Source organism: Cottoperca gobio, chromosome 11 (genome assembly GCF_900634415.1).
Source record: "Cottoperca gobio chromosome 11, fCotGob3.1, whole genome shotgun sequence".
NCBI lineage: Eukaryota > Metazoa > Chordata > Actinopteri > Perciformes > Bovichtidae > Cottoperca > Cottoperca gobio.
The window spans coordinates 5,325,112-5,351,657 of NC_041365.1; the positions used below are offsets into that span (position 1 = coordinate 5,325,112).

At 42.2% G+C, this 26,546-nt stretch overlaps 4 protein-coding genes and 1 long non-coding RNA gene across 6 annotated transcripts; 2 read left to right on the plus strand and 3 right to left on the minus strand.

Annotated features, from left to right (window-relative positions):
- Nucleotides 1-175: 175 nt before the first annotated feature.
- Nucleotides 176-3,498, minus strand: LOC115015407 (uncharacterized). Its single transcript, XM_029442695.1, has 4 exons — nt 2,930-3,498; nt 1,953-2,031; nt 1,634-1,855; nt 176-1,514 (listed from the first exon to the last, which is right to left on the minus strand). Exons 1-4 carry the CDS (start codon nt 2,978-2,980, stop codon nt 1,126-1,128), a joined length of 741 nt encoding a protein of 246 aa, XP_029298555.1. The 5' UTR covers nt 2,981-3,498; the 3' UTR covers nt 176-1,125.
- A 189-nt stretch (nt 3,499-3,687) lies between these two features.
- On the plus strand, nt 3,688-8,825 carry klhl7 (kelch-like family member 7). Its single transcript, XM_029442694.1, has 12 exons — nt 3,688-3,858; nt 3,988-4,090; nt 4,452-4,545; nt 4,714-4,838; nt 5,108-5,283; nt 5,583-5,757; nt 6,148-6,290; nt 6,511-6,751; nt 7,053-7,254; nt 7,661-7,758; nt 7,860-8,043; nt 8,237-8,825. Exons 1-12 carry the CDS (start codon nt 3,715-3,717, stop codon nt 8,442-8,444), a joined length of 1,893 nt encoding a protein of 630 aa, XP_029298554.1. The 5' UTR covers nt 3,688-3,714; the 3' UTR covers nt 8,445-8,825.
- Nucleotides 8,673-13,910, minus strand: aste1b (asteroid homolog 1b). The gene is made up of 8 exons (XM_029442696.1): nt 13,403-13,910; nt 12,438-12,688; nt 11,894-12,160; nt 10,804-11,765; nt 10,461-10,692; nt 10,176-10,368; nt 9,347-9,591; nt 8,673-9,217 (listed from the first exon to the last, which is right to left on the minus strand). Exons 2-8 carry the CDS (start codon nt 12,673-12,675, stop codon nt 9,153-9,155), a joined length of 2,202 nt encoding a protein of 733 aa, XP_029298556.1. The 5' UTR covers nt 12,676-12,688; nt 13,403-13,910; the 3' UTR covers nt 8,673-9,152.
- Nucleotides 13,126-21,508, plus strand: smarcc1b (SWI/SNF related BAF chromatin remodeling complex subunit C1b). Of its 2 annotated transcripts, none has more exons than XM_029442693.1 (28): nt 13,126-13,552; nt 13,896-14,015; nt 14,497-14,582; nt 14,666-14,747; nt 14,835-14,927; nt 15,093-15,162; nt 15,254-15,323; nt 15,429-15,504; nt 15,769-15,894; nt 16,099-16,124; nt 16,277-16,383; nt 16,471-16,530; nt 16,675-16,703; nt 16,832-16,947; nt 17,039-17,110; nt 17,199-17,312; nt 17,583-17,736; nt 17,858-17,968; nt 18,129-18,188; nt 18,362-18,620; nt 18,718-18,789; nt 18,880-18,926; nt 19,024-19,144; nt 19,233-19,366; nt 20,111-20,245; nt 20,713-20,845; nt 20,967-21,071; nt 21,165-21,508. In XM_029442693.1, exons 1-28 carry the CDS (start codon nt 13,385-13,387, stop codon nt 21,230-21,232), a joined length of 2,814 nt encoding a protein of 937 aa, XP_029298553.1. In that variant the 5' UTR covers nt 13,126-13,384; the 3' UTR covers nt 21,233-21,508. The 2 variants fall into 2 exon arrangements, with proteins under 2 accessions (XP_029298553.1, XP_029298552.1); XM_029442692.1 differs by having other exon boundaries at nt 13,127-13,552; nt 16,099-16,181.
- A 469-nt stretch (nt 21,509-21,977) lies between these two features.
- Nucleotides 21,978-24,737, minus strand: LOC115015798 (uncharacterized). Its single transcript, XR_003833030.1, has 5 exons — nt 24,451-24,737; nt 23,943-24,084; nt 23,174-23,796; nt 22,320-22,445; nt 21,978-22,181 (listed from the first exon to the last, which is right to left on the minus strand). It is a non-coding gene; the product is annotated as an uncharacterized LOC115015798 (long non-coding RNA).
- Nucleotides 24,738-26,546: the final 1,809 nt, after the last annotated feature.

The window sequence follows — 26,546 nt, forward strand, 5'->3', positions numbered from 1 at the left end:
ACTGCAGCATATAAACTGCAGTTGATTCGTTTGATTAAAAAATATTTACATTTTAATTATGAACATAATTAGTAAAAGATAATAAATAAATCTTCGCACAAAAATGTGATCAAATTATGGACATAATTAGTACAGTTTGTTTTTATTAAAAAAATACAATTATTTTTCAATTAAATGTTGTCAATTTACTTTTATTTATTTATTTCCCAAACTTTTTCATTTAGAAATAAGCAACTCATTCTCAGGTTTTACCCACCACATCCTGCATACACTTCATGACAAATTAATCTTTAAAGCTTAAGGCAAAAGCAGGACTCTAAAATTGTCTCTGTCGGATAAATAATGCATGACCAGTTGACAATGACCTCTGGAACAATGGATTTTCCCAAATTAATTATCAAGATGGCATATGACCATGTGTTTGTTTGCTTTCATATTAATAACAGATGGATAGCCTTTAATCAGTTAATACATGCATGGGTTTTGTAGATAATAATCAGTAAATCTGCTCTCTCTGTATGTCACAATAATAAAACACTACACAAACAATTATAAAAAACATCTGGCAGCAATTACCATTGCTGCTGTAGGATACTGTGTCCTATCCTCATTATAGAAGATATGTATAATCCAGTGCAGCCAAAGAACAATCTTTTCTTGTGGCAAAGTTTTGCAAAAATACAAGAGTCTAATCAGGTACAAAATTCTACAAAATGTGTCATTTATGAATTATGTTGATACCCGAGTCTAGAATTTAGGGAATCTGCCTCCATGTAGCGCAATTTCCTGAGAAACAAACTAAATCTGAGGAATATGAATTAAAGAGCAACTGTGGGGAATAGTAAAGTGAGTCTGAAATGCCCCCTAATGTTAGCTGGTAAGATTACACCCATCCAGGAAAATACTGTAAGTCTTTATACAAACAATATTTTGTAAGTGTTAATGTGAGTCTCAAATAGCAAAGACTACTATTTTTAATTTAAAATAATTAATAAAAAATTTAAAAGAAAGATATCATCGCAAATCTTTGTGTTCTTATACAAACGCGGTGCGATAAGCTGCAAAGACCTGCAGAGCAGAGTATACTTTAAATACATGCACAATGTTCTGTGTGTGCCTAATTGTTTAAAGAAAAGCCCCTGCTATCTGTGCAGCCTCAGTGATGACTTCCCCAGCCTGTTGTCTGTATCCCAGCGAAAACTCCTTTGCCCTCCTCACTTCCTTCAGGTTTTCCTCCAGGTTCTCATTCAGTCTTCCTTGCTCCTGGTAAGTTGCTGCAGCCCCCTTCACTTTCTCAGCCATTTTATCCTTGCTACGGAGCAGCCAACCAATCAACTCTTGAAGTGTGGTCCCCTTTGAGATGGTGGCTTTGGCGCTTTCAGAAATGCCCTTCACTTCATCCTGAGCCAATTGTAGATGTGGAGGCAGTGGTTCCTCCTCACTTTTGCCCACAGGAACCACATTGAGGGAGAACTCATAGCCCTTTATCTTAAGGGAGACCCTGTACCTGGCCTCTGGAAGGAGAGAAAAATGGAGATCGAAACAGAAAAAACAACAGAAACAGAAATTTGAAGCAAGGAAACCTGCCAATAAGTTGCCTGTACCGGCAGGGAGCTTTGAGTGTGTCACTTACCATGCTCATCTCTGACCCTCCCCACACATTCGGTCAAAGCCACACTATCATTGTGATTACAGCCGTAGATCTGACGCAGGTTTCTGATATGTCGGACCATGGCTTCATAATGCTCGTGCTGTTCGTTGAAGGTCTCAGCCATATCCGAAAACCTCTGGTCCAACTCTGGCACACACAATCGCCTCATCACCAGCCTGCCGATCCGCTTAACGGTCTGTACATCTGGAGGGGAAGAGAATATCAAACAACAGGCACAGACACACACAAAACAATCTTTAACTGGTATGCATTGAAGGCAAACAGGTCTGAAGAAATGTACCTCTGTGTGCTGGTTGGGTCTGCCTGGCTGATCCAGCTTCATTCAAGTCAGATGGTGCGGGGTGCAGGAGAGGCTGCCTCTGAAATAGAATAGCAGAGTGGATTTCTTTACATAAAAATTGACCAGGCACTAATAAGGCTTGTGTTCACCTGGACACATGTAATTACTTTGTCATAAAATTAATGCACAAACACAGTGCTCATATTTAAAAAACAACAAACATTTAAGTGTACCATGTGGTTCATACTGCCTTTATGGAGACCTAGGGATGGGACTATATAGGATTTTATCGCAGATTGTGATAAAAACATTTACAAAAAGTGGTGTATTTCTTTTATGGGGATACTTGCGAATATCCTCATTAGTGAAGTGAAAAAGCTGTCTAGCCTGCTATCATGGCAGAAGTGAAAAATATAGCCTGATTTTAAATATACAGAAATTATCATGTAAGAATGAACAGAATCACACATATTTTCTTTAATTGTGTATGCTTTATTTATGCAGAGGGACTTTATGATTTATGATAAACTTATTTAAGATTGTTTGGTTTGTGTGTCCTATCTGTGATGCGATGAAAATAAGTTATTTCTTTCTTTCCATTTATTTCATTGCCAATTTTAAAGTGTTAACCATATTTTGACAAATTTGTAAAGTTTGTAAAATATCGTGAATCGCAATTATTTGGGCCAGGATACTCGTGACAGAATGACTCACGCTTTTGTTTTAACGCACTTTGTATCTGCGTGTCTTGTGAGAGACTATTAAAATATTACATATACAACATGGAGTTTTTTCTATGGCAACTGTACAGCATGATTTAAATACATTTAATCGGTATAATGGGTGTAGTCCTCATCATTCTTACATTAAATAGCAGAAATGGGTCGATTCAGTAAACTCACTGTAGCACAGCAGTGATCAAGTTTCTCGTCTAATAGAAGGCATTAAATTTTACATAAAAGTCAATAAACACGTACCTCGTTGGCGGAGTTTTCACTTGAGAAGCAACAGCAGAGAAAACGGAGCATTTTTCTGCAGCTCTGGGGTCTCTCAATTAGTTTTCAGGTCAATTATTTCTGGCAATGCATCTGAGGTCCGCACATACCAAATGACGTCAACGTCACGCGACTCCTGAAAAAGTTTTCTTCCTGGTTATGTTTTCTGTTTTAGTGTACACATGTGAGCGTGACAGACAGGTGCACCCACAGGTGAGCTGCAGCGAGGTAAAGAACACAACTCTGTTGTTGTTGTTGCCATTCGCCGTATCAGATCCCTGGCTCTCTTTAATCTGAAATGTGTCTTTCCAAGAAGTTAAACACCTTAAATATTTTTTATTTTGAATACCAAAACGTATTCACTGAAGTCTACTAACTATTTGAAATGATAAATAAAACAAGTTCCGCAATACTGCAGGTTAAAGTGTGATTTATCCCACATGTCGGTAGAGGGCGAACGCGAGTATCTTCAACCAAAGTAGAAACCGTAGAAGAAGAAGGTAACCACAACCCCAGCTGTAGTTCAAACTTACTAAATACACTACGCTAACCTATTTCATCCCTATTTGACACGACAGAAAGATAATCTCTGATTTTATCGAGGAAAAGCTGCAGTCAACGTGGCGGATTGTTTGTTCATTAAAACGCAACAAGCTTCTGCCTGCTAGCAAGCAAAGCTCAGTTGCTGAGCGACAACAAAGAGCCTGCAGCTGCACACACTGCTGGCAGTGGTGCTAAAAGTATTTTAATTTCACTGAAGAGATTACATGAATCAGGCTGACATGACGGGGGTGGCCTCTCCAGAGAAGGCTGCAAGCACCAAGAAGAAGAGCGAGAGGAAGAGTGCCATCAAGGAGGAGTACAGACAGCTGTCTAGCATCATGGAAGTCATCAACAACCTGAGGAAACAGGTATGTGTGTTAGAGAGAATATACAAAAGAAGATACAAGTGAATGTCAGGGCTTGACATGATGCATTTTCTGTCAGTGTGTGTCTCTTTTCCTGATCCTTTCTATCTGTGTGTGTTTTTTCCTCTTCAGGGTACACTCTGTGATGTGACCCTGGTGGTTCAGGGGAAACGCTTTCCTGCCCACAGAGTAGTGTTGGCTGCTGCCAGCCACTTCTTTAGTCTCATGTTCACCAGTAAGTGTGAATATAAAAACACATGACCATTGAGAGGACAGCCACGCTTGATATTGTGTACATTGAGCCCAAGATTGATCACTGGACATGGTTATTGGGCACAGCATTGCCTACTGATACAATTCTTATATTTAATCTTATTGATCATGACTGACATTGCTTGTGGAAAAATTCCCTCTGCTGCTATATAAAAACATGTGATTTCTAATACAGCAGTATTTGTCGGCAGGTCACATTATTAATGATTCAGTGCGCCCCTAAATGTTGCGAAGCAGAGCAGGAAAAACATTTATAGCAGCCATGTATTGTTAGTATGTTCCCATTTTCTATGACGTCTACATCTCTTTTTCCTGACTTCCAGCCAGAATGATGGAGTCGATGTCCCACGAGGTGGAGCTCAAGAGTGCCGAGCCCGAGATCATTGAAATGTTGATTGAATTTATCTACACGGCTCGGTAAGAGTCTTGTCTAAAAGTACATCTTGATATATAGTTATATATATATATATAGTTATATAGTTAAAATGTACATACATGTTCAAAAAGTGTGTGTGTGTGTGTGTGTGTGTGTGTGTGTGTGTGTGTGTGTGTGTGTGTGTGTGTGTGTGTGTGTGTGTGTGTCAGGATCTCTGTGAATAGCAGTAACGTCCAGTCGTTGCTTGATGCAGCCAACCAGTACCAGATTGAGCCTGTGAAGAAGATGTGTGTGGAGTTCCTCAAAGCACAAATTGATGCAACAAACTGCCTTGGTAAGAGCAGAAATGCAATCAAGGTTAAATCCTATCTCGTTTCCCGTTACCCCATAATTAGCTGAGCCATTTATGCATCGAGTCACCAGCATTAATTATTAAACTACTACTAATGGCCAAACAATTCCAGCTGGTTTAACTGGTACTTGTTCCTGGTATGTACAATCAAGAGCATTGCGGTTTAATTAAATATTAAAGTTAATTTTCCCACATATGTGCCAAACATGTTACTCACTGGATTGACTGATCCTTGTCCTGTCCTCCTGCAGGTATTTCCTCCCTGGCAGACTGTATGGACTGTCCCGAGCTGAAGGCAGCAGCAGAGGACTTCTTCGAGCTCCACTTCACTGAAGTCTACAAACTGGACGAGTTCCTGCAACTGAATGTTACACAGCTCACACACCTACTGCACCATGACAAACTCACAGTCCGTGCTGAGGCCCAGGTACACATGACACATTCTTTGACTTCATTTATTTTGTGCTGTCATTTTTAGGAATATGATAAAGAAAATAATTGTCTGAGTTGTTCATAGAAACTCACTTTTGGTGCCTAAATTCAGGTACATGGCAAAATCATAAGTCTCTAAATTTTTGTAAGAAATCTGTACAAATTATGAGAATTACTTCTTTTTACAAACAAATAGAGTTTCATCACGTCAGGACAAATATGAGTATTACCTCTGGCAAAACAAACAATCCCCCCGTATGCTCCCACATGTTTTGTTGTCGCATTTGTGTTCAGATCTATGACGCAGCAATGCGCTGGCTTAAGTACGATGTGTGTAACAGACAGCAGTACATGGTGGAGGTGTTTGGGTGCGTTCGCTTTCCTTTGGTGTCCAAAACCTTCCTCTCCAAGACGGTGCAGGGTGAGCCCCTCATCCAGGACAACCCACAGTGCCTCAAGATGGTCATCAGTGAGTAGGACAAGTGGACATCATAAAAACACACAATGGAGTGTATTATTTTCATATGAAGGGACACAAAAACATTGGTGTAGTGAGGAAATGTCTGCTATGTGTAGGAAAATGTTACATTACACTGGATCTAAACTATGTGCAGCATACTCTATTATAGTAGTGACAGATTTAATATTTATTATTATTATTAAGGGTAAAATTCAAGGTTCTGGCAGATGTTTAACATATGAGCCACCGACACAGCTGGTGTTAACTCGCCTAAATCTAATCAATGTCTTCATTTATATGAATTAAATCTACATGATCTCATATTGGAGATTCAAATTCACAAGAGGAAGTCAAATCAGACGCACAACAAAAACAAAACCGCCTGTGCTTTTGTCCCAGGTGGGATGCGCTACCACCTGCTGTCCATGGAGGATCGGGAGGATCTGGGAGAGAGCAGCCGGCCGCGACGCAAGAAGCACGACTACCGCATCGCTCTGTTTGGAGGCTCCCAGCCTCAGTCCTGCCGCTACTTCAACCCCAAGGTACCGGGCTCAAGTCAGGAAATGTTGTATAGAAATATGCTTTTGTTCAGTGTTAAAAGTGTGAAATTTCAGGACTCAATTTTGGGTTTTAGTTGAAAAATATATATTTGACCTCCTTAGTTTTCAACGGTACATTTCAATTTAATCCGATCAGATATTGCAGAAACGGATTGAAATCAGATTTGCCCGTGTTTGAGTGTCAGTCTGGCTTTCGATGCAGGATTCCGCCTGGACAGACATCCGCTGCCCCTTCGAGAAGCGCCGGGACGCTTCAGCTATCTTCTGGGATAATGTTGTCTACATCCTGGGTGGCTCACAGCTCTTCCCCATCAAGCGTATGGACTGCTACAACGTCCTGAAGGACAGCTGGTACTCCAAGCTGGGTCCGCCCACACCTCGCGACAGCCTGGCCGCCTGCGCTTCCCAGGGCAAGATCTACACATCTGGGGGGTCGGAAGTGGGTGAGCATAGGGAGGGTGGAAGGGGTGAATTTGGGGACCTGGGATTGGGGAGGATTACTGAGTGGATTTGGGGATATTTGACAGTAATGATCCTTCATGGAGGAAAGACATCCCCCTTCTGAAAGCATTTAGTCATTGTGTGTGTGTGTGTGTGTGTGTGTGTGTGTGTGTGTGTGTGTGTGTGTGTGTGTGTGTGTGTGTGTGTGTGTGTGTGTGTGTGTGTGTGTGTGTGTGTGTGTGTGTGTGTGTGTGTGTGTGTGTGTGTGTGTGTGTGTGTGTGTGTGTGTGTGTGTGTGTGCAGGCAGCTCTGCCCTCGACCTTTTCGAATGCTACGACACAAGAACAGAGTCTTGGCAGGTGAAAACCAGCATGCTGACGGCTCGCTGCAGCCACGGCTCAGTGGAGGCCGACGGGCTCATATACGTCTGTGGAGGCACGGTGGGCAACAACATGTCTGGCAGGGTCCTCAACAACTGCGAGGTTTACGACCCCAGCACTCAAAAGTAAGTCAAACAAACATACGGTTCAGAACTATGCAACACAAAGGATGATCTCTGGCTTGTTTGCAGTGTTTATGAAAAGGAATACGAGTGGAAAGACTGTTGCCTTATTGCTATTTGCTGGCTGACAAAAGAAGGAAATGTAAGGACGTGTTTGGTGAAAATCCACGTCTCAGGAAAGAGGATAAATAGCTATCTTCTTAGACTGCAAATAATTATTTTATTTTAGCGAATTGGCTTTGAAAAGCTCTTATCAGACCAGGAGGTCATGGAAATGTCTCCACAAAAGAGCAGGGAGACATAAAGGTCAAAACTGTTGGGTTGCACTGCTACAGTTCTGTGTTTTCTGTTACACTCTTCCTTACTCCCTTATTTGTCCCTGTGTCTGTCTCCATCTTTCCGTCCTCAGATGGAAGGAGTTGTGTGGAATGAAAGAGGCCAGGAAGAACCATGGGCTGGTGGTGGTCAACAGCAGGATCTATGCTGTTGGAGGGCAGGGGGCACTGGGTACAGAAAAAATGATATTACTATAATAGTAATGTAATAATACTATTGAACACAGTAGTTGTAGCATGTGTGTCCTCTGTATGATGCTGTTTTCTTTTTAGGTGGCCTGGACTCTGTGGAGTACTACAACATTGCCAGCAATGAGTGGCATGCCGCTTCAGCCATGTCATGGCGAGGTGTAACAGTGAAGTGTGCAGCAGTCGGTGAGGTCATCTATGTGCTGGCAGGGTTTCAAGGTGTGGGCCGGCTCGGACAAGTCCTGGAGTACCACATTGATACAGACAAGTCAGTGTATTAACTAAATATTACAAAGAAATGAATAAATCTACAGTACATTCTATCACTAACAGGCACACTGGGAATCAAAAGCAAATAGCTTGTTTAAACCCTGAATCTAATTACCTCACCATTACTGAAGGTTTTCATCTTTTGATTCCCATTTCATGCTGCTTCTAAAGTCAATGTTCTGTGTGTTCAGGTGGGTGACTTGCAGCAAGGTGCGAGCGTTTCCCGTCACCAGCTGCCTGATCTGCGTGGTCGACACGTGTGGAGTCAACGAAGACGAAGACATGGACCTCATAGACTCTCAGTCAAATGCCGCAGCTGCTGCCTCTGCCTCTTCGTCTGCCTCAACCTCGTCGTCTGCCTCAACCTCGTCGTCTGCCTCAACCTCATCATCCTCATAGGACAAGAAGAAGATTCCGTATATGTTAAGTTGTGACGTTTGATGACACTTCAGGCCTCCAGTTGACAGTGGCGCTGATTTTCATAAAGCAAGCCTGCCAGCTCCTTCTATCTGTGCATTCAGACAGAATAGAGATGAACTGCATTTATAAATAGTTGAATACTGGTTGTGTTGTGAGTTAGCCATATGTACAAGTACAAACTAGCTGAAAAAAAAAAATCATGTCAAGTTTGGTTTGTATTTTTTATTATAGAAAGATGAGTAAACTCAGCTGCCATACAAGTTTCTGAAAACAGAGATGATAAAAATGTATTTTTAATTAATAATTTCTTATTTACTTTGTAATTGTTTTAATGTAACTGAATAAAACGGTAAGGTTGAATACAAGCATTGATTACAGTGACTACTTTAATAAAAGCTCTCATAAATCTGCTAAAATACGGCAAGAATGTGCTTTTGAAAAACTGATCTGACGTTTTGCTTGTTATGTTTTAACCACTTGATTTCAGATGGCAACAGAAGTTTTCATAGGCGGGAAAATATTAGTGAGGAAAGTAAAATTAGTGCAACCTGGTTATAAAGGTAGAAGCTCAGTGGTCAATATTAAGAGGTGTCGTTATTTGTAGCATTCCCTGAGTGTGTTTGATAAAACACTGGAATGTCCTCCATCATTTGGCCCCTAACAACTGCTTCATACTCTGCCTCCTCATCAATTGTCATCAGACTCTTCGTCGCTCATCAGGAGGGCAAACCTGTTGTTTATCTCTTCAGTTCCTCTCCTTCCTCCCCTCCCACCACCACCTCCCCTTCCTCCTCTCCCACCACCACCTCCCCTTCTTCCTCTCTCACCACCCCCTCCCTTTCCTCCTCTCTCACCACCCCCTCCCCTTCCTCCTCTCTCACCACCACCCCCTCCCCTTCCTCCTCTCTCACCACCCCCTACCCCTCTCCTTCCCTGGCCTCCGCCTCTCTTCCTCCTCGCTGCTGCCGAAGAGGAGGGATGGGTTTTGGAGCTGCAGTTCCTCACAGTGTCCAGCAGGGAGGAGTAGAGTTGTCTGGAGAAGGAACCTCCGGCTAGGAGGGATTCAGCAGCTCGGCCCCCTTTCAGATACCTGAGGAGGCCGTGCACCAAGGTACCACTGTACAACCTGAGACACACACACACACACACACACACACACACACACACACACACACACACACACACACACACACACACACACACACACACACACACACACACACACAGGGAGGGAGGGAGAGAAGCAATCTAATTACACAAAATATATTTTTTTCACTTATGGTGGTAGCTGCAGATATTTTTGAGATTACCCCAGGTCTACACCGATAAATATGGAGGTGAATGGAGTTTGAAAATGTCTTTCAATGAAAGAAATCCTTTAGCAATGTGCATATCTGGACCAGTGTCTCAATTACTCTTGATTTGCTTTCATTTCAATGTTCAATCAAAACATCCAAAATTCCATCAACCTTGAATTGGGGTGGCAGCAGAGAGACAAACATCTCTCTATTCTTCTTGTTATTTGGGTGAATGACCCTTTTTAAATGTATTTCTTTGACTGTCATTTAAGACAATCTTTCATTAATTGTTTTTGTAAAAGTGAATATTTGTGAAAAACTTAAGATTTATTATAATTATAATTTAATGAAAAGGGTTGCAGCTCTAGTTCTCAAAGGTGGAAAATGCAAACGGTTGATGATGATCCCCTACCATGATAGGTGGTGTTGAGGCAAAGGCAGCAGCAACAGCTGATTGAGACACTGTGCACTCCAGAGGCAGGCCTGCCATTGGCTGAAACTGTGAGCCGCTCCGACATCCAAGCCCCGTCGCTCCCCTGTCCTCACGCGTTGTCGATCCAACTCTGCGCACACTTTGCTCTCCGCAGCCCAGTTTGGCTGTGGGACTAGGATGATACACAGCAGCAACAGGTTTTTATACCATTAACGATCGATTGCGGTTTCTTTCTTTTTTTTCAGAAGATGCAACACAACTAACCGGCATGTTGGTAGTGGGTAGCTTCGGGCTGGTTGTTCCAGGAAAGCTCTCCGTAAACCATGCCCAGCACCAAAGCCTGGAGCTGGAGCTGTGAGGGTGTCGGCATAGCCTCTCGCAGCCAGAAGGCTGTCACTGCTACAGCCAGCCTCAGGTGGAAGGCAACAGGAGCCAGGGCAGACTCCTTCATCTTCAAGACTTCTAACAGGACACCAAGACGAACTGCCACAGGAGCCTGGATCAAATATGGGATAACAACGGGAAAGGTAAATAAATCACATGAACAATTTCCTTTCCTTTTAAAAACTATAAATTCAACAAGCATCATTTTTGTTGTTGTGTTTACCTGGCCGAGTGTATCTAGACGTAGGGGAGTCCTGAGCGGATGTACCTCTACATTGTTTTTCTTAAAGTTCAGATCCACACGGTCGTACTCCTCGATAGACATCAGGGCACTAGAGCCTTGAGACAGCATTGTAGCTGCACCGGCTGCTTGTTCAATGCTAAACCCTATATTTACACCCTGCTGTGTAAATATGCCCTGACCTCCACCAATCTGACCACTTCCCCCTCGCCCTCTCCCACCTCTCGTACCCTGGCTGATGTTTTCCTGTATCCTCATATCCCGTGCTTGGACATCTTGGCCTCTGTGCAGTAATAGCCCATATACAGCCTGGCGTATGGCGCTGGCACTACAATGGCTGCTAGCTAGCTTGCTATTCTCTACCTGTGGGATGAGGAGAACCCTGCGCATCACCAGAGCATCTACAACTAAGGGAGCCAACAGTCCCTGTGCTGCAGCCAGCGACAGGCACTCTGGCAGTCCAGAGGTCCACCCTCCAGGAGCTTCTTTACCTCCAGAGAACCAGCGAGCCAAACAGCTTTGAGGGGTGATGTGGTACTCCTGCATACCTGCCCACAGCTGTGAACTGAGCCCACCCTTCTTGCCCCTACAACTCCCACCTTCCTCCCCCATCAGCCTGCTCACCTCCTCCAGGGCCTCTACTGGATTTGAAAAAGAAGACAGCCAGAGGAGGAAGCCCTCAATGCGGGAAGTGGGCGCTCTACCTCTGCCACCACCTCTCTTAAATGCACTTGCATCTAACAGACCCAAGAGGGTTTGAGCATCTTTTGGAGTGACATAGTCATTACCGGCCAGGACGGCACATAAGGGTAGTAACTCCTGGTTCATGCCCCCAAACCAGCGACACAGCCCGTCAGTGGTGTAGCACCGAGCCGAGATGTAGCGGTGAGAGGCTTTCCCGTTCAGGTCGGTCCACTGGAAAAAATGGAGTGGCAGATAACCACCTAAGAAAACACATAAACAAGATGTTAAAAAAAAGCAAAAGCATCAAGTGAGATACTATCACTACCATTAATTACAACGGCTTATTTGAATCTTTGTTAAAGTACAACAATCTTGTCGCTACCCACACCTGGGAGATCAAAGATATAAAAGTCGCTGTCATTGGTCAGAACTGGGCAGTTCCACTGGTGAGCCAAACACGCAATTTCCCAGTCAGCCTCAGCTGGACACTGGACCAGTGGGACTCCTCTCTGGATGAGGACCTGAATGAAGACGTCTCTTGTGAGGATGGGGAGAACGGAGCCATTGCGGCCGCGAGAGAGACTGTCTGCATCTTTTATCTTCGACTGCAGACGCTGACGCAGCGTAGGAAACTTCTTTTCACTGGGGTCAATCCCTTATAACCACAACAAACAAACAAACAAACAAATAAATAAAAAGTGTTTGTGGGTGTTACAACTGAAGACAAACTTTTAATTTGTTAATCCACTTTTAACAAAGGTGAGCAAACTGATTTTGTTGAATGCAATTCATTCATCAAAGAACTGTCTCATCTGATCATCCAAAACATCTGACAATATTCTATCATGTAAATATGTATGTAATGATACATTCTTTAAACATACATAAAATATACAAGCTGATAGGGCGTTGCAATTCTAAAGCATTCTTACCTCCATCCAGAACCACATATGGCTGGATGTTACAGGCCGCCAATGCAGAGAAGAACTGGGTGAGCAGGCAAGCGAAAGCATCAAAGTCCCCTCCATGCTGCTGGTCCAAACCATGGCTAAAGTAGAGGCGGAAATACAGACTGCAGCCATCAATGACCAGGCGACTATCTCTGAACTTCACATCTTGGAGGAAGTTTCTGTTCCCCTCCACATAGGTGGTCAGACCCTGCACACCCATGGGATCTCACGGCCTAGGAAGACATGGAGTGAGAGGATGAATGAGTTACTCACAGCTGGTGCTTCAGTGCCACGCACAGTAGTCTACACTGCCTGGTTGGTATGAGGGTGTGTGTGGAGTCTGCGGGTTTGCAGATATCCAGTTATAGAATGAGACGGAAAATAATCATAACAAACTCGCTGCAACTGCTGAGTCGACAGCCAGCTGGTCAGGAGTTTGTTTTTCCAAACAGGCAATATGACTGTCTCTTGGCAAAATATGACAAAACGGAAATTAGGGCAACAAAACAATTCACATACTAAACCGAATTTTTCAACAATTAATCGAAAGGTAGCTTGGAATTAGAGTATTATAATATACGAGCTGCTACTAACCAATGTCAAATTACTTCACTTCTGTTTACATGTCTTGCGTAGTTATTTCCTTGTCCGTTACTTCAAAATAAAAGTCCTCTGGTTTGTAACAAAGGCATGTATTCTGTATAATACATTAGGGGGTATATTAATCGTTTACTACTGAATAAAAAATGCCCGTAATTAGTGAAAATGTGAACATGAAAGACAGTTAATTATTCAAAAATAGAAAACCCTGTTGAACTGAGACAATCGCGCTGCGTCTCGCGAGAGAAATCGAGAACGCAAAAGCTAGCGAGCACGCTAGCCAGTTTTGTTCTCCTGTTTGACAATAATCTCGTTTTATTATTGCCACAATGTCCGGAGGAACAAACCTCGGCATTCCCGGGACAAGCCTAGTCAGCTCCGGAACATCTGCACACCGGAAAAAAGACAGCAGTCCGTCCGCTCGGTTCTGGGAGAGTCCGGATACTTTAGCCCAGCTGGAGGTGGTGCGACAGTGGATCGGGAAGCACTACAAAAAGGTAGTTAGCTGGTTAGGAAACTAGCTACGAAGCTAGCTACGAAGCTAGCCGCCCCCTACTAGCAAGTCCAATGGCTCAGACTGTAAACAAACGTCTCATGCTGGATAACGTTACGTTTATACTGGCCAGCAAGATTTACGTGATTAAGTTAATGAGTGCTATATCTATTTAAAACAATACATACAAATAATGAAGTGCAAATGTAGCTATATCCTAGAGTTTAATCAGTACAAATACAACAGTTAAACTGGGTAGACAATCGGTCAAATGCAGTAGGTTGCATTAAAGCATGACGATGAAACATTCTCCTCTTCATATCCCTCTCAAAATCTGTGTCTGTCAGTATGTGCTGGTGGATGCTCCCTCGTGCCAGGCTCTGGCTGCAATGACCCTGCAGCTTCTCCAGTTCCAGGAGGATGCCTTTGGCAGACAAGCTAACAGTCCTGCTCTCACCAAACTGCCTGTGAGTCCGTCTCTAACTGTTTTCTTTTTGTCTAAATAAGTGTTAGGGATTTACAATATCTCATACGTATCCAAAGTTTCCATCTTTTATGATTTAAGTCTTTTGTGGGTTGTGATCACCATATAATTGTATGACAAGATATAATGAAATGCACTGGTAATTCGATAGATATATTTGTTTCACAACAATATAAATACAATACTGCAGTAGTTCTGCATTCATGCAATCATATTCTATTTGTTAGTTGCTTTCTGGCTCAAAAGATTTTCACTACACGTACTGTATATGATGTGACAAATAAACATGATTTGATTGATTTCAGGCTTCTCATATAATTAGAATAACAAAGAATATAAAAACAAACAAAGCTTTTTCATTACTGGTCTCCAAAGGAGATAGAGTCAGGTGACAGAAAATCTGTCAAGATGGATTAAAAACATTAAAAGCAAAACGACTGTTGATTTTTACACTTTTCCCACAGGCACAAAGCTTCCTGGACCTGAGGCCGGGGGGTGGGCTCTGTCACATTCTTGGCACTGCCTACAAGTTCAAGGCTGAGCAAGGCTGGTGAGTTGCATTCCTCCGATGTCCTTGCTTCTTCATTGTAGTGTCTTTCATGTGAAATCTCTTCCCTTCTCTCTGTTTTACAGGCGGCGGTTTGACTTGCAGAATCCATCAAGAACTGAGAGGAATGTTGAGATGTTTGGTGCCATTGAAAGAGCACTGATCCAGGTGACATAGACACCCCTAAATACATGCACACATCAGCACAACAGGGACACACCACTGATGAACTAATTGTGTTTTGTGCATCTACAGAACAACTGTAAGTCACTGCCTGTGGTATATGTGGACTCTACACTGGACCAGGAGCTGGTTAGCAGACTTACAGATATTGTCACCAAACACCAGGTAAAGTGCTACAGAGGAGAGTTGCATAAACTGATGAGCAGACAATGTTAGACGGACTGATGGAGAAAATGTTTATAGGTTGACGTCTGAGATAGAAACTCTGTGTAACGCTGTTAATGTAGTTCAATATCAGTGCTGCAGGGTTACAGTTTTGTCTTTCGACAGGGTACGCTCACTGAGGACCGAACGCTCGCCAGTCACCACATCTACCCCTCACCTGCTTCTACAGACGAAGGTCAGTTACAGTTTGTGCATGAATGTGTGTTTGTTTTCCTTTTTTAAGTGTATTTAACTTGATATAAATGTTCATACACTTGTATTTTCAGATGAATGGATGCGTCCTGTCATGCGGAAAGACAAACATGTTTTGGTACACTGGGGCATGCACCCTGACAGGTAATGCATGAGCACACACACACACACACACACTCACACACACAGATGCTCATACACAAACAAACACAACACTTACCTATTGTGTCTTTTGCCACTTTTCATCAGCTACGACAGTTGGCTCTCCTCAAGTGATGTCGAGGGAGAGGTTGAAGAGCCACCACATTCAGAAAAGCCGTGGCGGGTAAGTACAGCAGCACACATGCAAAAAACGTGATGCTGTACCACTCTATATACTTAATTACACAACAGTTTTCTACTTTTATTTACTATATCAATAGGTCTTAGTAAATATTACTGGCATTTGGTATCATCATCCTCGTGTGTGTGTGTGTGTGTGTGTGTGTGTGTGTGTGTGTGTGTGTGTGTGTGTGTGTGTGTGTGTGTGTGTGTGTGTGTGTGTGTGTGTGTGTGTGTGTGTGTGTGTGTGTGTGTGCGCGCGCTCCAGGTCCATGCTGGCTGGGTTCTGGACACGGATGTTTTCAACGAGTGGATGAACGAAGAAGACTATTGTGTGAATGAGAAGAATGTACCAATCATTCTCCGCCGGCGTATTCACCTCAAAGACGAGCAGGTTTGTGTGAATTTGTAGGCAGTCTGGAGGGTTTGTGAAGGGAATATGTTTTCAATTATTAATACATAGATCTTACAGTTTCCTGTGAACCAGGAGACCTTCATTTTTCTTTCTTTATCTGAAGAGTCTTGATGACTTGGACTTAATGGAGCTTGAACTCTCCTTTTTCTAAGTTTCTCACCATTTACCTCTACCGTGTTGCAGGACTCCAAACACACCCCCTCCAAAAAGAGAAGACGCTCCCCTTCTCCTCCCTCCTCTGAAGGCAGGAAGAAAGGAAAGAAGGGGTAAGAAAAAATCGTTTTAACCAAACATGAGGGTATTCTTTTGGTTTGGCATTTCAGGGTGAGGTCTCTGCATTGATGTTTGTCTGTGTGCACAGGAGAAGGCGTGGACAACAGGAGGAAGAGACGGAAGAGGACTTGACCAAAGACATGGAGGACCCTACCCCTGTCCCTAACATGGAAGAGGTTATACTACCCAAGAATGGTACAACTCTATAAAACAGTGACTTGGAAATGTTTCCCATAAAAGTGTAGCATTTTGTCTATAATCCATTTTGTCATGTTCTCGTAGTCAACCTGAAGAAGGACAGTGAGAATACTCCTGTCAAGGGAGGGACCATGACTGACCTGGGTAAGTTAAGTGTTTAAAGAGAAATGTAGCATGTGTAAATGTTTTTTCCTGTTTAAAACATAAACAAATAATTAAATGCATTTGCTCTTTTGTTTGTGTGTATGCACCTTGAGTTTTCAAGCTTCCTTCACTTTTCTTTTTCAGATGAACTGGAGGATGATTTCCCAGGAAGGGTAAATATGATGCTATTTTTTCTCAACCAAATTCTTACTCTTATTCAAACTCTGACAATTATTAGCATCTTTGTTTCAGTGACGTAAGAGTGTTATTAAATGTACTGTGTGTGTATGTGTGTGTCTAGGAAGATGAGGAGGGGAGAGGGGAGATAGCTCGCCTGTCAGAGGGAGACGACAACATCACAGAACAAACCCATCACATCATAATACCAAGCTATACGTCTTGGTTCAATAACAACAGGTTAATAAACACTTCAAATTTACCCTTCTTAAGTAAATCCCAACGTTATAACCGAACCCCTAAAAAAAACCTTTCTATCCACATGTCCCAGCATTCACTCTATAGAGAAACGTGCATTGCCTGAGTTCTTCAATGGAAAGAACAAGTCTAAATCTCCAGAAATGTGAGTACTGCAGATCTTCAGACTTCAGGTCTTATCAGGTGATGGAGATGACATCACTATAACACATGCTCTTTCCTGTGCACTGCAGCTACCTGGCATACCGTAACTTCATGATCGACACATACCGACTCAACCCCCAGGAATACCTCAGTTCAACGTCCTGCAGACGCATCCTCACTGGAGACGTCTGTGCTGTCATGAGGTATAACTTAGTGTGTGTGGGTGGGTGTGGGTGTTTCCTGCTATGCATTGTCTGCAAATTTAGTGTGGTATGTGGGCGTTCTGATGTATGAACGTGTTAACGAATGAAATCTGTTAATGTTGAGAAGGAACATGTGGTATACCAAATGAGTCTTACAACAGATTTTATTTGACACATGGTGGATTTGTCAGTGTTTTTACACTTTGTCATCTGTGGGGGCAGTTTTAAAGCTGCAACACAGTAAAATGAATGCATACCTTTTGTGTCCAGGGTCCATTCATTTTTGGAGCAGTGGGGTTTGATTAACTACCAGGTGGATGCCGAGAGCAGACCCCTGCCCATGGGACCCCCACCCACCCCTCATTTTAACGTATTGGCCGACACACCGTCCGGGCTGGCCCCCCTACAACACAAACCCCTGCAGGTAAAGCACACACAGAGCGCAAGACAACAGCTGTACACAGATGTATTTGAAACACACATTTGAATCATATGAAATGCTGCTTGATAAACTCTGCTGCCCGCTCTCGCTCTCGCTCTCGCAGGTGTCATCCTCGCAGCACATGTTGTATTTCCCGGAAAAGGGCAGAGAGAAGCCATCAGAGTGCCAGAACTTTGGTCTGCGCTCCGACATCTACACCAAGAAACACCCTAAGGTCTCACACAGTAACAATAGTTTAAATCTTGTTTTCTACACTTATGTAATTTTACAATTTATTTATTTGACTATTTTACTCATTGTAACAATTTCTGTAATTTTGTGTTGAAAAAGTTATTGGAGTGATTTTTTTTAAAAAGTATTTTTGTCTGCCTCAGACTAAAGGAACAAATGCAGGAAGGGAATGGACAGAGCAAGAGACGCTCTTGCTGTTGGAGGTAAGACATATTTTGTGTCGTCTTTTGTCATTCTATCATAGATGTTACACATGACTCATTTCCTCTTCTTAAAGGGAATTAGTTTCAGTCAATTTGATTCATGAGAATCGTTTCCCCAAAGTTTTGCACCTTGTTTTCACACTTGCTTTGTTCCTCTTTCGTTCCCCTTTCAGGCCTTAGAGGTCTACAGAGATGACTGGAACAAAGTATCCGAGCATGTGGGCTCCAGAACACAGGACGAGTGTATTCTGCACTTCCTTCGTCTGCCGATAGAAGACCCTTACCTAGAAGACTCCTCGGCCTCCCTCGGCCCACTCGCGTTCCAGCCTGTGCCTTTCAGTCAATCAGAAAACCCCGTCATGAGCACTGTGGCCTTTTTGGCATCTGTGGTGGACCCACGGGTGGCATCATCTGCAGCTAGGGCCGCACTGGGTAAGAGGACTGATGGAGGAGTGTAACTATGTGTGTAGTGTAGGTTATTGTATGGTTGTGAGATGGTTTAATGCGTGTTGTACATTTTTGTCTTCAGAGGAGTTTTCCAAAGTACAGGAGGAGTCTGTGGATAAGATCTGTGAAACGCCCATCCAGCCTGACAAAACAGGTAATACATACACATAATCACACACAAATGAATCTATTTCTCTATGCTGTCTACAAAGCATCTCTTATTCTGTCTTCCTCTGTCCTTCAGAGTCGATGGATGCCGAGAAAATTGAAACAAACTCCACGTCCAATCAGGTGAAACAGCAATAAGAGCTTAAAGAAAGTTTTCCTTGTATTTGCTGGTGATTTGTGTGGCTTACCTTGTGCGTGTGCATGTGCGTGTGCGTGTTAGGCTCTTTCTCAGGTCCCTTTAAGTGTAGATGGGCTCAAAGTGGAACCCAGTGTGGACAAAGTGAAGGGAGAACTAGTCAAAAGAGAAAATGCCGAAAATATTCTTGCCGAGGAGAGAGACGGTATGTAAATATTACAGTATATGCATTTACTATACGTGTGTAAATGTTCGTGTCTGTCTGTATTAAAGAAATTCTCTCCCTGATCCAGGAAGGGCAGATGACGACGAGAGCGTAGAGCAGGGAGACGTGGATGAGGGGAGAGTGAGGGAGCAGGATCTGGTGGAGGGCAGCGTTGTCGCGGCAGCAGCAGCTGCTCTGTCCTCAGCTGCAACAAAGGCCAAGGTAAAGCCTGCCCTTCCACTTCAAAACAGACCAATCACAGGGATGTAAAGTGGTTGTCAAAAAAAATCTTCCATTGTGTCATAGCAATATCTTGGCGATCACTTTAAGATTCAAGATTTAGTTTCTTCTTCTTCTTCTTCTTCTTCTTCTTCTTCTTCTTCTTCTTCTTCTTCTTCTTCTTCTTCTTCCAACCCACAGTGCAACAAGAGATTATAAAAACATAACCTTACTTTTCACATATAATTGAGTATATGTAGGATATACAGTACATCTGACAGATTAGAGACTGGGATTATCTCAAAAAGTTTGTTTTAATGTAGTTTACCAATTCAAATAAATGGTACATAAATATAATTGGATTTGATTCCAAATGTGTGGTTCATTGTAACCCAGTGAGGTGTTGTGTCACTTTCTCTCTACACACAAAGCTATATGAGTTACATCAGTAATAGTCGCACTACTTGTTGCTGATGATTTGATTTGGTATTTTTCTTTCATTCAGTCTCCTAATTTATTTTTTCTCTCCCTCCTTGCCACGCTCTGACACGCCCAATTTATTCTCCCCTCCTCTCACCTCTTATTTGATCTCTTCTTCCTCAGTGTTTCCGTCTTTTATCTTTACTTCTGCTACCTTTTTCATTTCCTTCCCATGCACTTAGCACCCACTTCCTTGCTCATTTATGTTGTCTCTTTTTAAGCTTTCACCTTCTAATTTTCTCCCATCTTTGCCTCATGTGTTTGCAGCACTTGGCAGCAGTAGAAGAGAGGAAGATCAAGTCTCTGGTGGCTCTGCTGGTGGAGACCCAGATGAAGAAGCTGGAGATTAAGCTGAGGCACTTTGAGGAGCTGGAGACGATCATGGACCGTGAGAAAGAGGCTGTGAGTGCACGTTAATATCTGCTATAGCCTAGAACAGCGGTATACAACTAAAATGTAAAGAGGTCCAGTTAGAGAAAATGTCCTCTGGATGAGGTCCGTGCGGCGGGGGGGGAGTTTAGTTCTCTCCTCTCCTCCGCTCTGTTTCTGACTGTAGGTGTGTGCGCACGTGTTTGTGTGTGTGTGTCGGGTGTGAAGCCCCGCCCTTCGCGAAACACAGCGGAGTGAAGCTGTGCCGGTTAAAATAGAAGCGCCCTGTCAAAATTGAAAACCTCTTAATAATTTATTGATTATAGGTCCCCCTGTTAGTGACCCCAGGCCTAGAACAACCATAAATCCTTAAAATGTCAAAAAGCTGTAATGGTTTATTTTTTTACATCTGTTTATTTCCTTTGTATCCCAAAGCAACAGTAAGATGTTTAGAAACCAGCCCGTATTATTAATGCTTTGTGTCTGTGTGTCTTATGCAGCTGGAGCAGCAGCGGCAGCAGCTCCTGTCGGAGAGACAGACTTTCCACACTGAGCAGCTGAAACAGGCAGAGTTGAAGGTTCGCCAGCAGAGGGAGCAGCAAGCGCAGCCGGGATACACAATGCAGCAACCAGGTCTGACCCCACACGCAGACCAGAAATTAAACACCATCTAAGAAAAAAAGTTACCCTCTAATGACACAATAAAACCCACCCAGTGTGTTAATTTCTTACCTGTTCTCTCGTTACACTTTAGCCGTGCCTCCTCCTTCAGGCCAGCCCATGCCCAACCGGATAATACCTGGTGGAGGAAACATCCAGGCCATGGCTCCTCGACACCCTGGAGCTCCCAATGGCATGTGTGAGTATTCTTTACTAGCTTCAATGGGGATGTTTTGTGTTATTTTGAGCATGGTCTGATTCTGTGGGTGTGATCCTCTTCTTACTGTCTCAGACCCGTCCTCGCAGCCTGATGGGACAGCACCAGCTCAGCCGGGACCTCCAGCGTCCAGTCACAGCTGAACTGACCAGAAAACAAGATGCACACATACCAGTCCTCCTTCATCCAAAAACACACGTGTAAACTCTGGCCGAAATCTTCAGTACCAATTAAGAAATTGAACTCTTCAGTGCTAGTGACATGTTTATAGACACACAAACACGTAGATGCAGTTAATGTGTAATTTGGTCAACGGCTCAGTCCGTCTTATATCTGTGAAATATTTGTGCTCTGACGTCAGAGTTGAGATATCTGAAGATTGAACTCAACTCATTAAAGTTGTTTTACATGAAACTGAATTCATCTTGTGTGTGTGTGTGTGTTTTTAGACTTTGGTTTTAAGCTTAGGTTAAAATTAGGTCTAGGTTAGTGTAAAAAAAAAAACTATTGCAGTCTACTCGTGGTGCACAGGTAAGATAATATAAAACTTTTCCGTTCATTAAGTACACTGTCATTAGTTTTTAATGTAATCATCATTACATTACAGTTCATTTAGCTGACGCTTTTGTCCACAGCGACTTACAATAAGTGCAAACAATCATGAGGATACAACTCCGAACAGCAAGAATCTTACAAGTGCATCAGCTTCAAGTAGGTGCAATCCTTTAAGTGCAGAACAATAGCTTCAAATAAGCCAAACAACAGTGCAACATACAGAAACAATAGAATACGAATTCAACTATTAGCTACAAATAAGCACAACATACAAAGAACAAGATTATTTTTATTTTCTTTATTCATCGAGGTGCAGTGGAAACAGGTGAGTTTTCAGTCTGCGACGGAAGGTGTGAGGACTGTCTGCTGACCTGACATCAATGGGGAGGTCGTTCCACCATTTTGGAGCCAGGATAGCAAACAGAAGGGTTTTGTTTGAGGGGAATCTGGGTCCCACTTGCATGCGTATTCATCCAACATGTTAAGTACATTTGAGTTATAATTCCTTCGATGCTTCTCTTTAAGTCTTTTGTTATCCTACAAAAAAAAAAGTACAATTGATATTGGGAAAGTTTTGCATCTTTTAACATTTAAATTGAACATTTGAATGTATTGCAATTTATTCTTTTATCAGACAAAAGAAGCTTCTTTTGGAGAGATTGTTGAATCACTTACCAGGTGCTTCCACCATATTATTACTCCTACCGCTAGAGCAGCAAATAATAACACCCCACATAGCAAGGATATAACCACACTCTCCGTTGCCACTGTGTAGCCGGTAGTCGAAACGCCAAACCTTCGCTAAAAAGGAGATAGAAACAGTCAGCATTTAATTTATACCAGGACCTTTTTTTATTTTTTTTACATTTATGTTCCCCTCAGGATGAATTGTAATAACTTTGGTGATTCTCTAACTTCATCTAACACAATTTTCATTTGTACTTTAGTGTGGGCCTATGACCAAAACATCTGCAACTAACACTCACATCAGCTTTTTACTGTGTGTTTTGTACTAATTGTTGTGAAGTTGTCATACACATGGCTTCTATAACTTCTATATTTGCTAATGTCTTACCAGAAGGTGATTATTTTTTAATTACCATCACAATAATCAGCTAATGTTAACATGCTGAACAAGGTAGGCCGAATAATGCTTAGAAATGTCTCTTCATCACGGTAGTTAAGGAAGTACTTAGATATTTTAACACACAAAAGGTAAGGTTATTCTTTTGTACTGACTAATCTATGTATTTTAAGTTATATTTCTTGCACAATGCTGTATGGTTACAGTATATAATGTGTGTGCCATGGTGGAAAAATACTGATGTGCAATGACACTTTCAGTTTCATTCTTACTCCTTCAAGAAAAAAACAACTTTAGGCCAATGTTGAAAAGATTGAAGAGATAGATTCCCTGCTGCTCTTAAGACCACACTCTGCTACCTGCTCATTTACGCTTTATGGATGTGGATATAGTTTAATAAGCAGCCTCTTCTCCCTGGAGTGCACGTTGCAACATTGAGACTCACTGACACACGGTGAATGCTCTGGAGGGGATCTGGACGTCCTCACCCCTCACTGTTCAACACAGCAATAGTGAAGTGATGGTACCCGCAACTGGATTGGATTCATCTTCTTGAGAAAAGCATTTAGTTTGTTTAAGCAGTTTTGTTACTTGGCTCCAGTGAGATGACCCTTGTCTTTCCAAATTGTGCTGCGGAGGCTTCAGTCATAAGCAGGTGATACAAACGTTTCCCTGTTAGTCTCTTATCAGTCTGTAAGCAAAGGACATGTTAGGGGTTTCATACAAGCTCCTTTCATTTTAGGTTACAGTCTAAAATAATGTATATATTTGTAATCGGATAAAGTTATCAGACTGGTTTGAGGTTATGCATTTACATCATTCTGTTTAATAAGCCGTCTGAAACTATTTTACATTATACACAAGCCACATCCTCGGTGCACGTTAGGGATTTGTTTGGCACTAATATTCAGGACTCAACCGAATGCCAGAGATGGCTCAGTCAAAAATGTCACACACAAAAACTTCAAAACCACCAGTTGTCTGCCATCTTTGCTTTTATTGCAGAGTTATAATTCCATCGATGCTTTTGCAGTCAATCAACTCTTTCAGTCAGGTCTTTTGGTTATCCTACAAAAAAAGAATAAGTACAACTTACAGTATATTGTGAAAGTTTTACATGTTTTAATGTTTAAATTTAACATTTGAATATATTGCAATTTATTCTTTTATCAGACAAAAGAAGCTTCTTTTGGAGATATTGTTGAATCACTTACCAGGTACTTCCACACTAATATTCCTGCCACCACTGCCACTACACCAACTACGATTAACACCCCGCAAGTTGTGGATATAGCCACACCCTGCGCTCCCATTGTGTAGACGCCTTGCCTCGTAACCGTAAAGAACAATTTTGCGCTAAAAAAGAGTGAGAAACAGTCAGCATTTCATTTATACCAGGACTTTTTTTTACAGACATTTATGTTCCCCTCAGGATGAATTGTAATAACTTTGGTGATTCTCTAACTTCATCTAACACCATTTTCATTTGTACTTTAGTGTGGGCCTATGACCAAAACATCTGCAAAACTACTAACACTCACATCAGCTTTTTACTGTGTGTTTTGTACGAACCAGCTAATGTTAGGTAGGCTGAAATAATACCTACTAATTGTGAGCTTACCGACCCAGTAATGTTGCTTAGAAATGAACTCTGTCACTTCATCAGTACACCACCTTCACAGACAGACTCTATCACCTATAGTTGAAGGTAAAATTACTTACATGAAGCAAGTCATCCTCGATATCTTAATCCTCTCTCCTCAGTAGTTCTGTCTGGGTACAGCTTGTTCAGATTCAAAGTTGTGTGTTTGGTTTAATTGTATGCCAGAGGAATGAAGGGAGGGAGTGGTTTCCAACACATTAATAAAGCCATGTCTGCCATGTCATAGTTTTTAAAAGCAGGGAAGTACTTACCGGTAGATATTTTAACACACAAAAGGTAAGGTTATTCTTTTGTACTGACTAATCTATGTATTTTAAGTTATATTTCTTGCACAATGCTGTATGGTTACAGTATATAATGTGTGTGCCATGGTGGAAAAATACTGATGTGCAATGACACTTCAGTTCATTCTTACTCCTTCAAGAAAAAAAAAAATACGCACCTCCGCAAATGGCGTCTTTAGGCCAATGTTGAAAAGTTCTGTTCTTCATGACTTTGATCATACTACGTATTTCTAGTATGCTAAACATTTGAAATACACGCATATTCATGCACTCTGAAACAACGAAGAAGGCAAGGTCATCAAAGGGTTACTAAGATGTGATACAAAATGGAAAAAAACATAAATTCCCTTCCTGTGAAATCATCACGGGAAGGACTGTGTGGCAGCCCTTCCCGTGTGGATTCTTGAAGTGTTGCGTTTCAGCACACAATGAAACAATTAAATAACTCTTTCAGTTTCTTACTTTTTAAAGATACAAACAAGCTCCTGCATCAAAAGGCATCTTTAGGTCAATGTTGAACAGCTCTGTTGTTCATGGTGCCCTATTTGTAAAAACAATATAAAATCACCATTGTGTGAATACTGCTGCCTTACAACAATTTACTGTATAATTTAACTAGAATTAAAATTAAAAAAACAAACAAATACAAAATAGAATACTACTCTATCCCACTTTGTGTTTTATGTTATCATCCTCTGATTATAGTACGTATCTTGCAGTCACAATGTTCTTATAATGACACAGGGAGTGTCAACTTAACCAGTGCAGAAGGAAAGGTAAGATGCCCGACTTCACAAGCTTTGTCATCACCTAGTGGCCGCACTGCTCCCTTGAGTTTATTTTCTGTACTTATCCACAGACTGACACCCCCCTATCATCATCTCACACTGTGAATATTGTGCTAAATCACACAGAATAAGCGTCAGGTCGATTTACAGTTGTGATAGTTAAAATACGTACAGGAATAGGATTAAGGGTTCAACTGTTAGTCCAGCTAAAAAAAAGAAGAGCAAATGTAGGCTATTTATTACCAGACGTTACAGCGATGCTGGTATTGTTTTGGCCTTGTGAGTCTCTATGTTTGCGTGTGACTGTGGGCAGATATTTGTGACCGTGATAGCGTCGCAACCGTGCACTTCACAGATGTGTAGTTCAGATCAAACTGAAGGTCAAGTTAAAAGATGAGCGTGGTCCACACACATTGGCCAGATTTGGCTCCATAAAACTTTACACTCTGTGTAGTTGAGTTCTAAATGAAGGCTGAATTCGAAGATGGCAGGTCAGACCACAGATCTCTGGAAGTAGGCCGGTCGGAAGTGAGGAAGGGCCCCTGATGAGCTTTAGAGGCCTTTATTGAGGTCCAAAAAAGAAATTGAGAATGTGATAAAAGTCGGGGTATAATGTTCATTGAATAGATTAGATTCCAGACTCTGCTACTCTTAAAAGACCTCACTGTTACGCTCATTGTTAACTATGCATATTGTACGCTTTATGAATGTATACATAGTTTAATAAGCAGCCTCTTCTTCTCCCTAGAGTAGACGTTGCAACATTGGACACACTCCCTGACACACACAAGGAATGCTCCAGAGGGGATTTGGACATCCTGTCCACCCCTCACTGTTCAGCACAAGAACAGGATGGAAAAGCAAACGTGGCTTAAGCACAACATGCACAAACACATGCACGCAGAGAGCTTGGCATCGTCTAAAGGTGTGCTATTCTCCCATTCTGGTTCTCAGTGGGATCCATCTGTTCATCATGCGCAAGACAGCACTTCTCTTTCGTCCACATACAGTCGGAAAACTCATCTATCTGGCCTGTGAAAATCCAAATACTGGAATTAATACAATCGCTATAGGAAGGGGAGA